This window comes from Hippichthys cyanospilos, chromosome 17 (genome assembly GCF_059441005.1).
Source record: "Hippichthys cyanospilos isolate Australia breed blue-spotted pipefish chromosome 17, RoL_Hcya_1.0, whole genome shotgun sequence".
Classification (NCBI taxonomy): Eukaryota; Metazoa; Chordata; class Actinopteri; order Syngnathiformes; family Syngnathidae; genus Hippichthys; species Hippichthys cyanospilos.
This window is the reverse complement of record NC_142385.1, coordinates 1,842,501-1,864,504: the sequence shown is the minus strand read 5'-3', so window position 1 is coordinate 1,864,504 and position 22,004 is coordinate 1,842,501. Positions and strand designations below refer to the sequence as shown.

The 22,004-nt window shown below is 39.8% G+C and overlaps 1 protein-coding gene across 2 annotated transcripts in view; it reads left to right on the top strand.

Annotated features, from left to right (window-relative positions):
* The first annotated feature begins 271 nt into the window (after positions 1 to 271).
* adprm (ADP-ribose/CDP-alcohol diphosphatase, manganese dependent) overlaps positions 272 to 22,004 on the top strand; it is a 31,183-nt gene continuing 9,450 nt past the window's right edge. For both annotated transcript variants that reach the window (XM_088439197.1, XM_088439196.1), the window contains exon 1: positions 272 to 1,024. In XM_088439197.1, the coding sequence (XP_088295323.1) occupies positions 451 to 1,024 (574 nt within the window). In that variant the 5' untranslated portion in view covers positions 272 to 450. The remainder of the gene's footprint in view (positions 1,025 to 22,004) is intronic.

Sequence of the window (22,004 nt, the reverse complement as noted above, 5' to 3'; positions counted from 1 at the left end):
ATAAATAAAATCAACGGCTATCATAGTAATATTTTAGTCGCCTCTTGTTGGCCATTAAGGGGAACGCATGTTAAAATTGACTATTACTTTAGATTGATAGAAGCCGTCTATTAAGAAGAAAAAAGAACATTAGAACACTTTTCAATTGCTTAGGGTGTTTCATTACTAACTATATCTGATTGAATTACTTCATTGAAACATTTTAGATTTTCAAATTTACATCCCGTTGCTGCGCTCTGACTTTATTGTGAAGGTACAGACCGGGAATGACTACGTGCACACCACAGTGCACAACAATAACAACGGCGCTAGATTACGGTCTTCAGAGCTGACGTGGAGGAAATTACCTTAAATTTGAACTCAGGTTTTTGTGACGAGATTGCGTGTACTGTACAGTGCGGCGGCAACACTCCCGTAACTACCCCGGCTGACAGACAAGATAAGACCGCAATGGACGACAGTTGTCAGCGAGCGCCACTGTTTACGTTCGGCGTGATCGCTGACGTTCAGTACGCAGACATGGACGACGGGCTCAATTTCAGCCAGACAAGAAGGCGCTACTACCGAAGTAGTCTTGGATTGCTCAGAAAAGCTCAGGAGAGCTGGTCTCACTCGGAGCCCCGTCCAAAGTTCATCATTCAACTGGGAGACATTATCGACGGTTTTAACAAGAACCGCGGCACCTCCAGTCAAGCTCTGGTGAAAGTATTGGAAGAGTTCAGCTTTAGTTCCATAGAGGTGCACCACGTGTGGGGCAACCATGAGTTCTACAACTTCAGTCGAAACGAGCTGTTCCGTTCAAAACTAAACAGCTCTGTCTTTGCCGATATAAGCCTCAGTGGAAGCCGTGCCGGTGGCGATATCTACGCCTATACCTTCAGTCCCTTTACTGGGTTCACTTTTGTTGTGTTGGACGCTTATGATGTGAGCTTGCTCGGCGTAGATGTCGACAGTCTGCGGTACCGCAGTGCTTTGGAATGGATAAAGCAACACAACAGCAACGAGGATCTAAACAACCCCCCAGGTAACCATAAATACATACTTTTACGCCATGACGTCACCCCTACTCCCAAGCGGTGTTAAAGGCCACGCAATGTTCTGGAAGGGTTGGAAAAACGAGGGATATCTTTAACCTTTGGCTTCAGAGAGACTTAACATATACGGCAGGGTCCTTTTGTCAAAGACTGAGGGTATCTCTCACTTTGTTTATCCTTCTCTTTCTCTATCTGAATGATGCCAACGCTAACGAAATTAGCAAGTTATTTCTAGACTTTATTTGGCGAAAGAAAACACACAAACTTAAAGATGCAGTTCTATCTAATAGCAGAGCGGAAGGTGGTCTTGAAGTGCTTAATTTCAATGATATCATTAATACTATTAAAATCAATTGGTTAAAAAGACGTTTAACAGATCAACGTTTATTGTGGTTTTTCATCCCCAATCATATTTTTAAAAGAATTGGTGGGCTTGCTTTTGTTTTGCACTGTAACTACTTGCCTAACAAACTTCCGGTCACACTGTCTAAATTTCATCAGCAGTCGCTTCTTTCCTGGAAACTGTGCTTCACTCATAATTTTTCTCCTCATAAAACTTTGTTATTGAATAACAAGTGTGTAACTATTAGAATAAGTCTCTTTTCTATCCCAAATGGTTTGAGAGAAATATTAATATCTCATCAGTTTTGGATGAACATGGTCTTGTTCTGCCTTATGAGAGGTTCTTATCTCGTCATAATTTCCCGATAACATTCAAGGAATACAACTCTGTGATAAAAGCAATTCCCTCTGGCTTACTGAACTTAATGAAAAGTCACTTATCTTTTGGTCAAGAAATGAGACCAGAGCATACATCTGTTATGTTTTTGTATGGTATTAACATACATGACAAGAAATGGAATAATAAACACAAAAGAAAAATTTCCCAAGTTAAGAAGAGGTTTTGACCACGAGAAAATTTTTATTGGCGCTCTTATATACAGAACATAAATTGGGAAAAAGCAAGCATGTATATTTTGTGGACATGCTGATGAAACTTTAAACTATCTGTTTTTTTAATGTAACATCACACTACAATTTTCGTCAAACGTGCTCCTACATCTTCCCCCATGTTAATATGATTTTTCCATGAAAGATGTTAGATGTTATGAAAATAAGAACAAATGTCTTCAATATTAAGTGAACTTTTTCATTTTGTTTGGAAAAGTCTTCATTGATAAGCAATATTTTCAGCCTCCAAGCCAACTTTTCCTCATTTTCTGGTAGAATTTAACTCACTTCATAAATCCTTAGCCTGTGGCGAGGCGAAGAAACCACACGTTGCTGTGCTAGTGAAGATCTTTACTCTTCGCATGCCATCACAAAACTGATACAACAAAGTCCAAAACAGCAAAGACAAAGCCAACAGGTTCAAAGCATCAAAGGATCATAGCGACATGCCTACTGGGTGAGAGACATGGTCCTAGTGTCCGCCACAATCCCTTGTTAATCATAAAAAGAATAAAACATTTCTTGATTGCTATGATAAGATATTAACTGTGCTTCCTGACATTTGATGACATTTTTGATGGGAAATTATTCATTTGGCGTTGTATTTACTTACTTATGATTTATTTATTTGTTCATTTATAAATTGTCAAGTCAATCTTGTATTACAGTATTTACAGTGTTGCCTGACACTTGATGAATTTTTCTTTTCTATAGATCATTTACAGTGATTCCCCCCTACTTCGCGGTTAATGGGGGGTGTCAAACCCCCGCGAAGTCTGAAACTTGCGAATTAGGGTATCAGTTCATAGAGTTCTATGTATGCCCCAATATAGCAGCAGTAACCATAAACAATCCATTTTTTTTCTTTTGTATTTTTTGCGTATTTTATTTCCTTTCTCCTATTATTTAACATTACATTATCCTTATTAACATCATTAACATTATTGTATATTTATTAAATAACTAATATTTAGTTTGTTGAGAATTTGTTCTCAGGACTGGTTATCTGCACCAAGACTTCGGTGAAAGAGTACGCAAGTCATCACGTTGAACTTCACATTTAATTTGGCTCATGTATGGTGTATCATGTAGTATCTGTTGAATAATAAATCAACAACAATGTTAACGTTAGCAGGTTAGCAACAACTAACAACAACTACTAACTATAAAGTGCAACCTCTACACAAACGAACACATAAACAGAATAAACACTCATCGCTTACTAAACATAGGCAGTAGCGTGCGTTATCAACATAAATGATCATAAACTATAAATATGAGCTCACGTTGTCATTCACTACGTCACCGTGACGAGCCGAATGACGCACAGAGAACGTAAAATAGGAAACGGAAATGCACTGCGACCCGACCAATCAAAAGCATGCATTTCAAAATAAGATTAAAAAATAAACGTCACGAATTCTAACGCTTGAAGAATTCTTAACATAGTTATTAACTAATGTTACTTAGTTATTTGATGAATACAGTACTGTATAATGTACTTTTTTGCTTTTTTCAATTTTTTTTCATTTTTGCGCATTTTTTAAATTATTTTTTATTTTAAAATGTTTTTAATTTTTCCTGGAAAAACCCGCGAAGTACTGAGACCGCGATATCAGAGATCGCGAAGTAGGAAGGATCACTGTACAGTGGGCCCCTGTGTTACGAACTTAATCCGTTCAGCGGCTACGCTCGTAACTTGAACTGCTCGTATGACGGGCAATCCAAACCTATGTTAATTAGTGAATGCGTGCAACGCGCGCAAAAACCTTAGGTAAAAACATCACGACTTTATACACATATTAAAAAAATAGTATCATAATCTACTGTACAGTTAAATTAAATCACATATACAAAGGAAAAATGACATTTACCTTTGGGGCAACGTGACTTGAGCTGGGTGGAGGCGGAGGGGAGCAGAGACCAACCCGCAGAATTTATTTATTTATTTTCTTAAACGGGAACTTTTCTCAAACTAGAACATATCACCGGCGATTTCCTTCTCTTTAATTCATAATAGAAGAAGCCTCTCAATTTTGTTGTCGATTGAGGTCCGTGCCCCGGCAAGGAAAGTCTTGCCCTTAGAAGATTGCCGAGCGGTTACAGCCATACTCACGAGCAAGGTTAACCATGTGTGCGCCTCCTTCGTATTTTTTTTTTTTTTTTTATTATCTCCTGCTTCGTTTCTAATGTCATCATCCTCTTACTTCTTCCTTTACCGCCACTAGCAATTTTACAAGCCATGTCAAACAGATAAAGTTTGCAAAGTCTTAACAACATTCCTTCCTTCCGTTTTTGACTGATTTTCTCTCCTTCCTTCTGTCCCGACCAGCTGTGCCATCAAGCTAGATGAAAGCGTTCGACCAATAGCATATCGGCATTTCCGTGACTGACACCGTGACTGAAAAAGTGACTATGACATTGTAAGAGCAATAGCATATCAGCGTTATCGTGTTATGCGTGAGCAGATGATTTCGTTGAAGTAGCAAAGCGAGGTCAATTGTACGCACACATTGACTGGCTTAGCGTGGTGAAATCATAGTTATTACCATCCCGAATATACACACACATTTAAAATTAATACCATAATCTACTTTGCAGTTAATTAAATTAACATGGATACACAAAGGATAAATGAGCCGAGTGGAGACCCGCAGAATTTATTGATTTATTTTCTTAAACAAGAACTTTTCTCAAAATAAAACATATCACCGGCGATTTCCTTCTCTTTAATTCATAATAGAAGAAGCTCTCCATTTTGTTGTTGAGCGAGGTCCGTCCCCCGGCAAGGAAAGTCTTGCCCTTAGAAGATTGCCGAGCGGTTACGTCCATACTCACGAGCAAGGTTAACTATGCGTGTGCCTCCTTCGTATTTTTTCTTTATCTCCTGCTTGGTTTCTATTGTCATCATCCTCTTACTTCTTCCTTTACCGCCACTAGCAATTTTAGAACCCATGTCTAACAGATAAAGTTTGCAAAGTCTTCACAACATTCCTTCCTTCTGTTTTTCACTCATTTTCTCTCCTTCCTTCCATCCCTGTGCCATCAAGCTAGATAAAGGCGTTCGGCCAATAGCATATCGGCATTTCTGTGATTGACGTGACGCCGGCCAATAGCATCTCCGTGACTGAGACAGTGACTGTGACATTGTAAGAGCAATAGCGTTCGACGTTGCCGTGATGAGCGTCAACTTCTAAATTAGTTGACGTAGCATAGCAAAAATAGATGTTTGAACACAATGACCGCCATGTCGTATTGTTCGTAAGACGGAAGGTTTGCACGTAAGTGGGGGACAAAAATCTCCGCGGTCCACGCTCGTAAGTCGAAATGTTCGTATAAGAGGGTGTTCGTAAACTGGGGGCCGACTGTATTTTTGTATTTATTTATTATAGATATATTTTATTCTCAAAGATTTTTTGGAAAGGACTATATACTATGATCTACTGTCTTTTTGTTGTAGCTCTTGTGTATTGTGTGTATTGTTACATGTTCAATGTTTGATATTTGTCTGTAAATTGAATATTTAAATAAAGTAGTATCATAAAAAAAAAAAAAGAAAAAAGCCACGCAATGTCCGGACAGCAGATAACAAACCCTGCACTTTCTATTGAACCATATCAAAACAAAAACAAGGTAAAGATAGAGATGACATTGTTTTAATGTAGTCACTAGTATACTCAGAGAACAGCTTCTTTAACTGTACATTTACTATTGCATCAAAATAAATGCACAGATATTAAACACTGCATTAGAATAAACATTGCATTTGTGGATTTTGAATTTGTTTGCAAAATCCACATTTTGTTTTTATCTCAGGGGCTTGCCTTTTTTTTTTAATTTCTTCCATTTTTTTTTAAATTGAATAATGTAAACATATAAAGAGTCAGCACAGTACAACACTGAACGATCACTGTACAAAAAGTATAAAAAAGTATTGAAAAGTAAAGAAAAAAGAATAAAATACGAGATTTATAAACGCTAGGGGGGATAAAAATAATTAAACATGTTTAATATAGAGCAAGTAGTTATAGTTTTAATTGATTTTTGTTTCAAGGAGCGCTGAATGGAATAGATATAATGGGTAAACTCTTTCTTAAAACAATAAAGCATGGCTTTTTACCTGTAAATTTACATTTATGAATATGTAACTTATCCATAATAATAATGAGATTAATTATATGTATATGAATGCTTTTCTGTGCAATATACTTCAAGAAACCAAATAAAACATTCTTCCAATACAAACAAAAGTCAGTCATGATATTTTCAATAATAAAAGAGCAGAGATTTTGCCAGAAATTTTTCACAAATGGACAATGCCAAAACAAATGTACCAACAGTTTCTGGGCATTCAGAACAGAAACTACAAGTATCAGCTATGTCTTGAATCTTGTTTTGATATCAATTTTAGCAGGGTAGAATCTATGAAGGAGTTTGAATGATATTTCTTTTACTTTATTGGTGATCAAGTAGCGATTAGGTAGTAGCCAGGCCTTCTCCCATGCCGAAACACCCACCGATCGACTCCAGAATGAATTCACATATGGCAATGAAATAACATCTTTTTGGAATAAAGCTCTTATAGCTCTGTTGATGATGACCAGAATGACCAGAATGATTACAAAAACAGGCCTTGGGTGAGCTTTAAAGAACATATAAACTCCAGAGGGTGTCGCACCAAAGACCTTTGCATAATCTCCAAGAGTTACAGGGATGTTGCATACTGCCAGAAACTCTTCATAAGAAAAAGAAGACCAGCCCTGTTAAATAGCTGGTCTACAGGTATAATATTATTGTTAAACCAATATTCGATGAAGAGAGTTTTTGTTTTTTAAAAGGGTTATTTAGAGTGCAAAAATCCCCCAAATTAAGCCCACCATTATCATTGGAGTTCATCAGAACAGATTTCTTAATGTGGTGTATCCTATTTTTCCATATGAAACTGAACAACATTTTATCAATCTTCTTTATTAATTTGTTATTGAGATGTAGAGCCAAAGCCGCATAAGTCAGTCAGGATATACCCTCTGCCTTGGTGAGTAAAACTCTTCCTCTTAATGAGAGGTCCCTTAGAAGCCAGAGGTTCAATTTTGTTTTTGTTGTAAGATAGGAGTAAAGTTTAGTGAGAGTCTCCTTTGTTTATCTTTAGTGATAAATATTCCTGGATACAGATTGTCAATGAGTAATGAGTCTTTGCTAGGTTTGGAAATCGGTATAATCAACCCTTGGGTCATGGTAATTGGGAGATGTTCTCTTTTTATACATTCTGTAAACAATTCAAATAAAAAAAGGAGCCAAATCATTAGAAAATAAATTGTAGAATTCTGAGGTCAGTCCATCAGAACCTGGCAATTTATTTTTTAGATTAGTGATTGCATTTTTTTTATCTCCTCAAGCGTAATAGGCTCATCACGTAATTCTTTTTCATTCTTAGTAATAGATTTAGGAGTAAGTGAATTCAGAAAGTGATCAGCTGAGTTTTGACAGAAATTTTAGCTTTAGAGTCCTTTGTAACAACTCCATCAATGTTCAAGTTAGCAATACTATTCTGATTGAAATGATGCCTTTCTAAAGTAAAAAAATAGAGTATTTTGTTCTTCAATTCATTTTGTTCTATATCTGATGAAGGTTCCTTTTGCTTTTAGGCTATATAATTCATTTAATTTAATTTGCAAATTTACTAATTCTAATTTTTCTTCCTCTGACAATGTATCTGTTTTTTTTTTTTTTTTTAATGACAAATGAGTGATCCCTTTTATTATATCTTCCTCTTCAGCTCTTCTAGCTTTGGCTTTAAGACTACCACTTTTTCTTAATAGTTTACTTACCTCAAATTTTAACAGTTCCCAATTATTTCCATTTTTTTCTGCTTTAGCTTTGGACAAAAAGTATGGAAATCACAACTGTGTCATCTTTTTTTAACTTCATCATGTAGTAATAATGCGTGATTGAGTTTCCAATAAGCTGACTGAGGAATACTGTTTTTAGAAGATGATAATGACAATTTGATGTATATGGCTTTATGATCTGTAAGAGGTGTGGGCATTATATCCACATCAATATTGTCTTTGTTAAACTTCTCAGAAACTAACCAAAAGTCTATCCTCGACTGATTTGAATTTGACTTATTGTTCCAAGTGAATGAGTTATTATTAGGATATTTAACTCTTCAGATATCCACACGGCTGAATCTATCCATAAAGGTGTTTAGATTGGAACCAGTTCTATTTGTCTGCCCATTTATCCATACTGCTAATGTTAAAATCTCCTCCTAATTATAGAGTTGCATTTGGAAATTTGATTAACCATCCTATCAAAATGTTCTCTATAGATTGTCATTTTCTATTTTTGTGTTGTATTCATAAATATTGGCTATTAAGAAAACAAACTCATTGAATTTATTTACTTGACAAATAAAGTGACCATCTGGATCATATTCTGTAAATGGGACACCACCATTTTTTAAGGCAGACACCCCTGCTGAACGCTCTGTACCGTTACAGAGCCAAATGGAGTTGCCCCACTGACATCTCCAAAAATTGGTATCATCTAAGATGGAATGAGATTCTTGTAAATAAAAATCTGACCTTAACTGCTTGGCAATAAGAAAAAAAGCTTTTCGTTTTAACATTATTACGTAACCCCCTAGCGTTAAGTGATACAAAAGATAAAGTTAACAGAATACAACAAACAGTAATGAACAAGCAAATGTAGAATTATGTTTACTGAGATGAGCTTCATTAGAACGAAGTGCAGAGTGCTGTATTTGTTCACATTTTAAAGTGAAGCAACTAGATATTATTCCCTTAATGTTAATTAAGAAGTAAAAATAAAACAATAACTCGATATAGGGTAAAGTGTCAGATAAATTTAAGACTTCAAGTGAACCTGAGAAACCAAATAGGCTAAGATCAAACCTGTGGCTTTATCCTTGAAGGATATAGGCTGTAGTAATAACTCATATCTAAAGTGGGATTTCTGCACCATTTATGAAACCTCTTCCTCCCACAAAGTAGACTTGCGTCCCCTCCTTGCGTGCTTTCTTTATAACCGGCCACAATCTCTGTCTGTTCTCTCTGTCCTCCTTTGTCAAGTCCTCGGTGAAGCGCAGTCCCTTGTTCTGAATAAAAGCGTTGTTCTTGGCCGCTTTCCAAACAGCATCTCTGTAACAGCGCCATGAACCTGACGATGATACCGCGGGGTCTCGGGTCATTCTGGTGCTGTTTCCCCACACGATGAGCGATATCTATGGCCTCAGGCATCTTCTCCCTCTCTGACACCAGTACCCTTTGACATACGTTGATCATCTCTGCACGCGCGTTCTCCTTTTCACTTTCTGGTACACCAAAGAGTCTTAAGGTCCATCAGTGACCATAGCCTTTCAAGTCAGACACGCGATTCATGCATTTCATGGCAGTTTCCTCACTTCTCTCCACTCCTTTAGTTGATAAGATCAGCCAGGTTTCGAACAGCCTCTTCAGAGTTGCGAGCATTGTGGAGAGTGGGTTTTTTGGCGATTACGTCCTCGTCATCCACTTGCAGGTCATTTTCCATCACATCGTAGTCGTGCTCATTAGCATGGCTGCCGCTAGGTAGACTTATTCTTTTCCTTACAGATTTCTTCATTTTTCATGGTGCAAGCCCAGTTTCACACACCCAAAAGTATTAGGGAAGGTTCAACTATCAACTTTATCAATTAAGCTTCACCAACTGCTGTAATAATTGCTCTCAAAAAAGTTTAGTGCTTATAGCTCATCAACTTTCTGACTTATCACGCCACCTTTTTCCGGTCCTCTCAGGGCTTGCCATTTTGCCTCTTGCTGTTGACTGAAAATGACATCACCATTGCTCAGGTAATGACCAATCATAGCTCAGCTTTTCACATGACCAAACTAAAAATAACAAAAAACAAAAATGGGTGAGCGTTGATTGGGCTTTACCTGTGTAAACGTATGATGTCACTTCGTCGGATTAATTGTCTTTCAATTTACTTTCTTAAAGGGTTTATTGTCATTTATTGTCACTGTACATATGGAGCGTGTCTGCACACTGACACATTGTATTGATATTGTGTCATCGAATACTCACACCTGCTGGATGTTTGAAATCCCTGCAGGTAACCCACTTAACAAACTCAACTCACAGTCTTTTGTTGACCTAGTGCAGGGGTGGGCAATTATTTTTCACCGGGGATGCTAATAAAAAACAGAAAATATTGCGCACGTATTGGCCAGAGGTAATGCTGCATCCCGCCACCGCATGAGGAGAAGGTTTGGTGTGAAATGGTCAGGGTCAGCCACATCTGTTGGCACATAACCCAGAGGTTTGGAATTTAAAATCCCTTCTACTTCCACCAAGACTGTGTGAAGGATGTCCTCAGTGGCTGTCTGGCAACCCACAGCTACTCGAAGGCCAGCCTTAATGGAACGTACCTCCCTGTCCCATACCCCTCCAAAGTGAGGAGCACTGGGCGGATTGAGCTTGAACTCAATCTGATAGTCCACGAACTGCTCTTTCAGTTGGGGCTCCATCACTGCAAAGGCCTCCCGTAACTCTCGCTCAGAACCATGGAAGTTAGTGCCACAATCCGAGAGAACTTCTTTGGGTCTGCCTTGTCGAACCATGAAATGTCATAGCGCAAGTAAGAAAACGTCCACATCCAAGGAGTTCCAAAGTTCAACATGAACTGCCCTCATGGTGAGACATTTGAATAGGACGCCCTAACACTTCTCTATCCTCCTGCCAATTTTCATATTGTACGGCCCAAAACAGTCCACACCTATTGAGTAAAGGTGGACAGAAAAGTCTCAGGCGTTGAGGTGGTAACTCTGCTATCTGCGGCACCTTTGGTTCAGCTCTCCAATGCTGACAGGTTGGGCAGTTAAGTTGATAATGTCGGACGGCCTGTGGTCCACGCAGGATCCAGAACTGTCTTCTTATTTCGGCATGGACTCGTTCCGAACCTGGGTGTAACAGACGCTCGTCTATGTTCTTCATGAGAAACTTTGCTGTCGGGTGCTTTGAATCGAGTACAATAGGATGAATCTCTCCTACACTCGGGTCTCGTACTCTCCTCAGTCGTCCACCAACACGGATAAGTAAAGTGGCCGTACTGGAGAGAGACTAGCCAATCGTCTGTGATTGTGCACTGATTTTAATGCAGCAACCTCGTCTGGGAAGCTCTGCACCTGTCACCTTCTCAACAGCAAACCCATGTGCTAGTTGCGTCGCATCCACTAACTCTTTCCAAGAGTTGAACTGGGTGGCATCGGGAATGTGCTCATTCGGTTCAACCGAGACTAACCAGCAGAATGTGAAAGGTTTCAATTCAGATGCACTTTCCTTCGCGGCTTGCACGGGTCTCTTTGGCCAGTACTCTACCTTCTGTGTGAGGAACTGAGATCTTTGTTTCCAGCGACTGGAATCTGGCAGATCCAGCAATGATTTTCCTTTAGTGATGTCATCAGCAGGGTTGTTCTGACTGTCAACATACCACCGGGCCTGATGGTCTGTTAACTCCTGAATCTCTGACACACTGGTTCCGACAAACACCTTAAATCGGCAGGAGTCCGATTGCAGCCACTCCCGAACAGTGATGGAATCAGACCACAGGATTTTTTGCTTAAGAGGAAGAGTCATCTCAGCCTCAAGGAGCTTGGCTAGTTGTGCTCCAGCGAGAGCCGCGCACAGTTCAAGGCGAGGTATAGACTGTTGTCTTTTGGGGGCAACTCTGGACCGGGCTATTATAAATGAAGTGTGTATGAGGTCCTTTCGCTGGACTGTGAGGTATGCAACTGCTCCATATGCTCGTTCTGAAGCATCGCAAAAAACGTGGAGGGTGTAGTTCAGTTTGCCATCGTCTGTAGAAACCGGACAGTAACATTGGGGGATGTGCACACTGTTGAGATGTTTCAGCTCCTCCTCCCAAGTTTCCCAGGCTAGTCGAAGGTGAATGGGTAACTCAGGGTCATCCCAATCTCTTTATTTTGACCACACCTGTTGAATTATGACCTAGGCACGGGTGGTATACGGCACCATACACCCCAAAGGGCCATACTGACTCGCCAACACTTGATAGGCTGTTGTCATCGTCGATGTTGAGTGTTCAAAGATTCGGTACTGGTAACCAAGATTATCACCTGCACAGTTCCATCGCAGGCCAAGAGTGGGTTCAAATGGCTCAGTGCGCCTCTAACTAAGCCATTGTTCTGTAAAAGGTGATCTGGCTTTGGTGGGAAGATGTGCAATCACTGCAGGCTTGTTACTTGCCCACTGACAGATATCAAACCTCCTTCTGCCAGAACATCACGCAGTTGGTCTACTCCAGACATGTCCAAAGTCCGGCCCCGGGGCCAAATGCGGCCCGTGGTCAATTTCCATCCGGCCTGCGGCCTCCATCATAAACTCAATAATGTTTGACCCGCATGGAGAATTAATACATTGGGCAGCAGCGCTGTTACCTGCGTTTGCTAAATGCTGCCATCTATAAGCTCAATCAGGAACAGGAAATTAGTATATGAGTAATTGACTGTATGAGCCCCTAATTTTCCAAAATGGCGACAATCAACAAAAGGAGTAAAGTTTAGCTGCTGTGTGACGCAGTGAGCTGTGGTCAGCACCAGCATTTTTATATGGCTAACTTTTACTGACAGCTGGATAAGGACAAGTTCCAGAGAGATTCGAGCATTTGGTAAGGAAATGCTAAGCTTGTTCGGGTCGACGTATTTGTGTGAGAAGACATTCTGTGTGAGGACACGGCTACTGGACTCTCACGAGACATCTTGCGCATCCATACTACTGTCATAGAGCCACACCTGGCCTTTGTCCTGCACTCCAGATCTCAGTTTCACCCATCACACTCATGCGGAGAAGTCATTTTTCATTCACGATAAGTCTGAAAACTTTTTTTTTTCCCAATCCAGAATAATAATCATTTAAAAATTCAATCAACCTTTATTGTTACTAATGTCATAATTTAAATGAGCCCTGCACTTGTTGATATGATTACTTGTTCATTTCTGTTATTGTGTTTAAAAATTCTATAAATATTAAACTGCCATGGTGAGATATTTTTATGTTTCAAATGTAATTTGCACCTAAGAGTACAATTACTTCTGTTCAACTGTTACAAAAAAGTTAGTGTTAAAAAAAGTGAATATTCAATTTCAGTATTTAATGTCAATTCATTTTTGATATGCATGCTTCAAATTAACCAAAACACATGCTTAAGATAGCTGAATTAAAAAAACAAAAACAAAAAACAAATGTTAAACACAGAACGGCTCGCTGAAATGTATTTAAATTAATTGCTCTTATTAATGTAAAGAACGCCTGCCAAGGTTGGCCCACCTACATTTTTAACACACCAAATCTGGCCCACTTTGCAAAAAGTTTGGACACCCCTGGTCTACTCTATGTATAGCTATAGAGATGGTTGGGAAGCTTTCAAAACAATCCACATAAACGCTCAGCTGGACTGACTCTCGGACTGCGGGGTGGCTCTCCTGATAATTGCGGGCGTGTTGTTGAAGAGCAAAAAGAGCTACTGGTTGTGCCAAAGGGTAACACTTGCCATTCATACACGTCTGGGGTTTCATCATCACCACATCACGGCAGATGAATCAAAAGAGTGGTCTGTCTTCTGCTAGTAGGCGTATTGCACGGATATCACTACTCACTGCCACTTGGTGCTGCCTGAATCAGATGAGGACACCGACTAGGGATGGACTCAGCATGGGCCCAGGTAGCAGTTGTGCATTCAGGGAGACCCCTTCATGTTGAAACAAACAGTTGAAGACCAGTTGTGGTTTATTGTTATGACAAACAAGATGATATGGAAGTTACCATGCCTCTGCCAACTGCTTTGCAATAAGCAATTTTGTATATCCAGCTTTAGTGAGCTTGCTGATCTCAGCTGAATATAGGACTGCCTTTTCTGGATCCCTTTTCAGGCGTTTTTCTGTGGCTCTTAAAAAAGCTATAACTGCGGGTGGAGAACTATTGCGCTTGGGGGCTCCCATCTTCCTCAATAGTGTAGTAGCATATCGACTTACTCTATCGACTTGCAAACACTGTGTTTTCGTTTGGAGCAGATTCATGGCCTCTTGATCCTCACTTGAACGGATGACCACTTTCTTTTAGCGAAATGGCAACACATCAAGTTGCCATAGCCTGACTACATTCTGGTACAGAAGATCGTTTGAACTAGTGACTGACATGAAAAGGCATTGCTTTATTGAGTTCTGTTTGTTAATTATGGAATGCCTTGAATGGTATTCCTTTCAAGTGAGAGTGACGTTTCTGCAGCGTTTGAACTGGGTAGTTTTGCTCCATCAAATCAAGACCTGCTGCCTTCAATGCTCCTTGCACATTGTACTTCTTTTGTGGATTGTCCCTAGAAGAGATTTGAAAGTTGACTTTCGCACCGGCGAGATGTGTAATGTCTGGTCGCACAGTGCGCAAGGCGAGGGTCTCTGGCTCCCCCATCAGCCGAAGCTGCCTGACTGCTGATGTTAATATCATGTTCCGTTGTGCTCCATCATCCAACACAGCAAATGTTTCCAATGAATTCGCTTTGTGGTGTAGCATGACAGGGACAACCTTTTAAGCACTTGAGCTCTACTGGTGAGTCAGCAGAATAGTATTGCGCAATGCTGTGAAGTACTTCTAGATGAATGTTTCCACAGTCACTACAGGGTTTCTTTAAGTTGCAGGACTCTGAAGAGTGACAACGTGCAGCGTTTTCCTTCTGCAATCCACTTATTTATGTCTGTGGCAGCGTGTTCCTTTATTTTAGGGCATCGACTGATGTAATGTTCTTTGCTGTCACAGAAGAGGCAATGTACTGGAACTTGTTTGTTACCACAAGACGACTTGGACGAATTGGAGTCACTTGGTCAATGCGGCTCCGTGCCGTGGTACACAGATGTGCTGTGGCAATTACCCTTCAATGAGGTCTTTTCCTTTCCGTCGTTTGCTGATTTCGCCATCTGATAGCGTTCAACCAATTGACTGGAAAAACGCTGTTGTTGACCTTCTCCTTGAAGCCACCTGTTTAAGTCTTGTAGGTTGTAAGGATTGAGACTTGTTGTGTTGAGCTTCCCGTTCTGCTGGAGAAACTCAATGAACCCGTCTCTGTGGTACTTTGGTAGCTTACTCAGCAAGCGATCGACATGCGAACAACAGTTCAATTCCATCCCTTGAGGTCCCTCCAAAAAGAGTAACATGCTGACTAGCAGCTGGACTCTTAGGGCAAAGCTTTGAAACGTTTGTGCATCGCCGTGCAGGGATCATGACGGCATGACTGGCCTATCATCTGAGCTTCTGGGAGTAATGGATGCTTGAGTAGCACATGGTATTTATACTTATCAGTCAGCTCCGGATCAGGCTCGAATAGATTGTCAAGAGCTAACCTGAGTTTGGCAAACTCCTTTTCACTATCTGTGGTGAATTTAGGAATTTAGGGTTTTGGCACACCAAATAATGAGCGTTGTTGCAGATCAAAATTTCATGGAGTCATAATCTGGTTTGTTGCTTGTTGTGGCTGGGTCAGTAAAGGGTTGTGACTCACTGTTGGAATTGATAGCGCTGATTGCGTGGGTGCAGGTGCATTATCAGGCATATTGTACTCCGAATAAACATTAGGTGGATGATAACACAATCCCGATGGATAGCTGGGGTAGCAAGCCATGGGTTGAGAATGTTGCGGTAACTGATGTGTGGGGACAAAATTCACGTTGCTGTGATGTTGCTCTGTCCCCACTGGCTGTGATTGGACTGGCCTGAACTGCTGAAGTACTGGCATTACAATACCAGATGACATGGTTGAGGAAGGAGAAGTGGGAGCGACTTGAACAGCTGGCTGCTTTGTGGCCGGTGGTGTATGAGCTGTCGGGTGAACAAATGCTGGGAAATGAAGCGATGACTGTATTTGTGGCTGTCGAAGCATCGTGCTTGTCACCGAAGGGTCATCACCTTCTGCTTCTCCCTGGAGGTATGCTGTAATGTGTTCCAGCAGCTCTTGGCAGCGCCATTGTTCGCTGACATGTATTTCAATCTTATCTTCTCTTTTGCTCTTGGACATTGATTCGACGAGTTGCCTTAATGCTCTGGTGCTGAACAAGTCGTCTGGACGGAGGACGGGTTAAGTTCTGCTGCTGCCAGAGTGAAGATTCCCATCTGCTTGTCCTCCATCCACTGAGGTCACTGCTCCTCTCTGTTCCTCATGACCCCTCTGGTCGGGATGGGAGGAAAGGGCAGACCTCTGTGGATGGTAGGAAAGGATGTAATCTTCCAGATGCTTAGGTGTGTGCAGCTGTCTCCAATGTCGCTGTGGGACATCAGGATTACGCTGGGATGATGTGTTCTTCGGTGAAGACATATTCAGTGGCAATCAATTGCTCTGGCTTGAAGGACCCTTATGTTGAGAATTTGTTCTCTGGACTGGTTATTTGCCTTGACTGACCAGCACCAGGACTCCGGTGAGAGAGTACACAAGTCCTCACGTTGAACTCAACATTAATTTTGGCTCATGTATAGTGTATCATGTAGTATCTGTTGAATAATAAATCAACAATCTTAAAGTCGGTAAACTAACATATCAACTCTTACCAAATGTTAAGCTATGAACCTACTGTATTTTTAGCCGACGTTAGCAGGTTAGCAATGACTAACAACAACTACTAACTATAAAGTGCAACCTCTACACAAACGAACACATAAACAGACTAAACACTCATCGCTTACTAAACATAGGCAGTAGTGTGCGTTATCAACATAAATGATAATAAACTAAAAATGATAATAAACTTTGAGGTCCCAAAATATGATACGATAAATATGAGCTTATGTTGTCATTCACTACGTCACCGTAATGAGCCGAATGACGCACGGAGAACGTAAAACAGGAAACAGTTCATGCAACGCGACCCGACAAATTAAAAGCATTAAATGCTTTTCAAAATAAGATAACGAAACGTCACAAACTCTAACGCTTGAAGAATTCTTAACAGATACAGCACTGTCCAAAACAGCAGCCAAAGACCAACCCAACATCACCTTTAATCTCACAAAACTCTTGAATGTCAGTTTTGAGGTCCCAAAATATGATATGATAAATATGAGCTTATGTTGTCATTCACTACGTCACCGTAATGAGCTGAATGACGCACGGAGAACGTAAAACAGGAAACAGTTCATGCAACGCGACCCGACAAATTAAAAGCATTAAATGCTTTTCAAAATAAGATAACGAAACGTCACAAACACTAACGCTTGAAGACTTCTTAACAGATACAGCACTGTCCAAAACAGCAGCCAAAGACAAACCCAACATCACCTTTAATCTCACAAAACTCTTGAATGTCAGCTTTGAGGTCCTAAAATATGATACGATAAATATGAGCTTATGTTGTCATTCACTACGTCACCGTAATGAGCCGAATGACGCATGGAGAACGTGAAACAGGAAACAGTTTATGCAACGCGACCTGACAAATTAAAAGCATTAAATGCTTTTCAAAATAAGATAACGAAACGTCACAAACTCTTAACGCTTGAAGAATTCTTAACAGATGCAGCACTGTCCAAAACAGCAGCCAAAGACAAACCCAACAGGATCAAAGCATCACCTTTAATCTCAGAAAAACTCTTGAATGTCAGCTTTGAGGTCCCAAATTATGACAGCTGTATGGTATCTGTTGTCACCATGTGTGCAACAAACTGCCTGTTAGTATTTACTAACTTGCACAGCATATGTTGATGAATAATGCAATGAATAAAGTGGGCCCTGAAGGAAATACATATTTTTCAAATGCAATATATCAATAAAATAGTGTGTGCATGGAACTATGTTATTCTAATAAAGATTGAGACGACGTAATGTCAGTATAAAGCAGATATAGTCTTGGCCCTGGAGAAATAAGGACAAGTAGTCACCTCAAAAAGGAACAGATGGTCGTCCAGAGAAGATATCAGTCAGGGGTAATGTTGCTCATACCTCCTCCCGCTTCAAAGAATGGCCAGCAGAACAAAGTCTTTTGAAGACACCTTCCCCACGCAAACAGACCCCCACGCACGCACACACCCACACACATGTGCACGCACACACACACACACACACACACACACACCTGCATTCCACAGTGGGATTACATGCCCAAAAAGGGTAGAAGAACTGAATGTGGAAAGTGAAACGTTGCCGTTTTCTGCTCCGACCCGTGGCAGGACTGGCCCGAGGCCTCATTTACTTTCCCAATCCGTCTGATTAAATATATTGTTTCACTATGTTGTGGTGATCTTTGAACAAAAACGAACACGCTAGGAACTAGTTTAAGGCAATAGGTTTTTTTCTTGATTCCTTCAGCCCCCGGTTTTCAAGATTAATCCGTTCTGCAGTTGGGATCGTACCGTATGGCGGGCAATCCAAACCTATATTAATTAATTAATGCTTGTAAAACCCAGGTAAAAACATAAAAATTGTATATACATATTAAAAATTGGTATCAAAATAGTAGAGTTAGTTGTACCTATATAGTATATACATTAATACAATTAAATAACATACTAAATACAAAATATAAAGGATTTATTTACCTTCAAAATGACGTGACGAGCTTGTTACAGCCCAGGGGTAGGGAACTCTGGTTCCTGCCTGTTTTTGATGTGTCTCATTTTCAACACACCTGATTGAAATAATCAGGATCATTATCGAGCTTCCACAGGGCTTGCTGATGGCTGATTATTGGAACCAGGTGTGAAAGGCAAGGGAGATCGAAAATAGGCAGGATAAGGCTCTCGAGGAACTGGTTCCCTACCCCTGTTATAGCCATATTCCCTAGTGAGGGTAGCATAGGCTAGTTTACCCTTATTTGTATTTCTTCATTATCTCCAGCTTTGTTTCCAAACTAATCATCTTCTTACTTCTCCCTTTAACATCACAAGCAATGTTGGGACCAATGGCGAACCAATTAATGTTTGAATTAAGCACTAAAATGCACAATACATACCATATTGAAAGCGCTCTCAAATGAGCTCGAGTCTATAGGCAGCCATCTTTGTAATCCCGTCCGCCAACCAATAGCAGATCAGCATCTTCGTGACCCCCGTGATGCTGACCAATAGTAGACCGGTATCTTAGGGAGTCGCAACGCCATCCAAAAGCGGACCAGTAATGTAGTGATGTAAGCAGTGACGCGTTGTAGTGACATCTGAGCGCATTGCCCCTAGTAGACACGCGCACCAACTGGCCACAATGTTTGAGAAGTGTTTTTTTTTTTTTTTTTTAATGTCGTAAGGCAAAAATAAAAGGCGTAATGAGGGGACGCAAATGATGTGGTCCATATCGTAAGGTGAAAAAAACGTAAGGCACGGATGTTATAAATCGTACGCTTAGCGTTAAGTTCAGTCACTTTATCTTGCATCTGTTTAAAAAGTCCAACATTTTTCTCAGGTTTTGACAACCATCAGTAGTAACTCCAACCAGTTTCAGTTCAAGCTTTTCCATGCATGCATTTACCAAGTTGAACAAATCACTCCCTGTGTTTGTTCCGTTGATTGATCTCACTGCTGTCAGCTCCTCTGTAAGCTTGAAATCCTGCGTTATTCCTTGGAGAAACATGAGTGACTGCCCTGTCACGGACATCACGACTCTCATCCAAAGCCAAAAAGGAAAATTAAAAACTTCCTACTTCTTTTTTTGGCTGAAATTGGAGATTCTTGGCTATGCTTCTGGTCACTGTTCACCTGGAGGGCGGGACTTTTTCAAATGCTTCTTTTTTGTCCAGATACATTAGCGCTGCAGAGTCCACCAACCACTCTTTCACCAACTCACCCTCCCAAAATGGCATATCGTCCTTAGTGACCTTATTGGCTCTTGTTGCTTCTTCCCGAGCTGCGTGTAGTGTTGTGGAATTTTTAGGATTTTCGGTGAGAATAGTAAAATAGTCTGAAAAAACAAATTGTCCTTTCGGGTTTCTTTTATTTGAAGCTTCAAATTCACAAGTTTACAGAACAGCTAAGTGGTCTGCAAAGGAGTGTGCAGAGATAAGTGAAACTGACGATTCTTATACAGTCACACGTGAGTGAACGCCTACAAGATAAAAAAAAAACAAAAAAACTATTCAAACATAAAAGGGAGGCAAAAACCCATGATGTACAAAATGTCAGGACTATCGGTCAAGGATGTCTAGCTACACAGACAGTTACCATGTATGTTAGTTGTAGGGGCCTCTGTTAAAACCAAAGCCAGGTAGGTGGTCAATGAACAATAAAATGTTATACTAATACTTATTTATGACAAACAAGAGATGAAAATAAACTTTTTCAAGTGGGCAGCTAAACTCTATGTGCAAAGCGTGTGTGTATATATATATATATATATATATATATATATATATATATATATATATATATATATATATATATATATATATATATATATATGTATATATATGTATATATATATGTATATATATGTATATATATGTATATATATATATATATGTATATATATGTATATATATATATGTATGTATGTATGTGTGTGTATATATATGTGTATGTATATATATGTGTGTATATATATACATATATATACACATATATATATATATGTATATATGTATATATATATATATATATGTATATATATATACTGTATAATATATGTGTGTGTATATATGTATATATATATATATATATATATATATATATATATATATATATATATATATATATATAGGGTATAGGTGTATATATATATATATAGGGTATAGGTATATATAGGGTCACTCCCTTCAAAAGCCCTTCTTGTAAATGATCTCATTACAGATCAAAATGTTATCGTGCTTGGTCTCTGCGAAACCTGGCTAAAACCAAATGAATTCTTACCATTAAATGAGGCCTCACCCGCAAACTTTGTGGGCTCACATGTTGCCCGTCCTTGTAAAAAAGGCGGGGGTGTCGCCCTAATTTCAGAATCTGATTTTAGGTTTAGCACGAGCACGAGTCACACTTTCAAGACATTTGAGGCTCTCGTTATGCGATCGAGCTCCTCACCACCCTTCTATGTGGTAGTTTTTTACCGTCCTCCCGGTCCATACTCTGGATTCTTAGATGAATTCCCTGAACTTATGGCTGACTTAATAACTCACACAGATAATATATTAATTATGGGTGACTTCAATATTCATATGAACTCCCCATTAGAGCCACTTACTGTAGCTTTTCAAGCAATAATCGATGCATTTGGTTTTACACAAATAATAAAAGCAGCAACACAGCGGAATGGTAATATCTTAGACTTAGTGCTAACTCATGGCCTAACTGCCTCAAACGTCACAATTCTGCCGCATACTAACGTTATGTCTGATCATTATTTTATAACATTTGAAGTCCTAGCTCAGTGTGGTCTTGTTGTCCACAACCAAGGCTTTAAGAGCCGTGATATTAATTCTTCAACCACTGCTGTACTTTCTGAATTACTGCCTTCCGCAACAGCTGCCTTTCCGTCTTTCACTGGTTCAGTCGATAAGCTCGCGAATGATTTTAATTCGGTTCTTTTAAATTCCCTAAACTCTATTGCGCCGCTGAAACTTAAAACTCGTCCGAAGCGGCACACTCCGTGGTTTACGGAGGAAACGCGTACGTGTAAATTGTTAAGTAGAAAACTTGAGCGTAAATGGCGAACAACTAAACTCGAGGTTTTCCGTCAGGCCTGGTGCGATAGCTTGCTGAAATATAAAGAGGCTCTTAGGTTAGCAAAAACAAATTACTTTTCCAAAATGATTAGTCTTAATAAAAACAACCCAAAATATTTATTTGAGACGGTAGCGCAGCTAACACAGCAGCAGCAGCAGGTTAATCATAATTACCTCCATTCAGCACATGATTTCATGCAATTCTTCACTCAGCGGATTCAGCTAACAAGGGGAGAAATAAAAAAGGCAGCGCCGCTTACCCCCTCGACTGTGATTGTTGATGCTAGTTCGGACAATCAGGTTCATGAAAGTCTGGTTACCC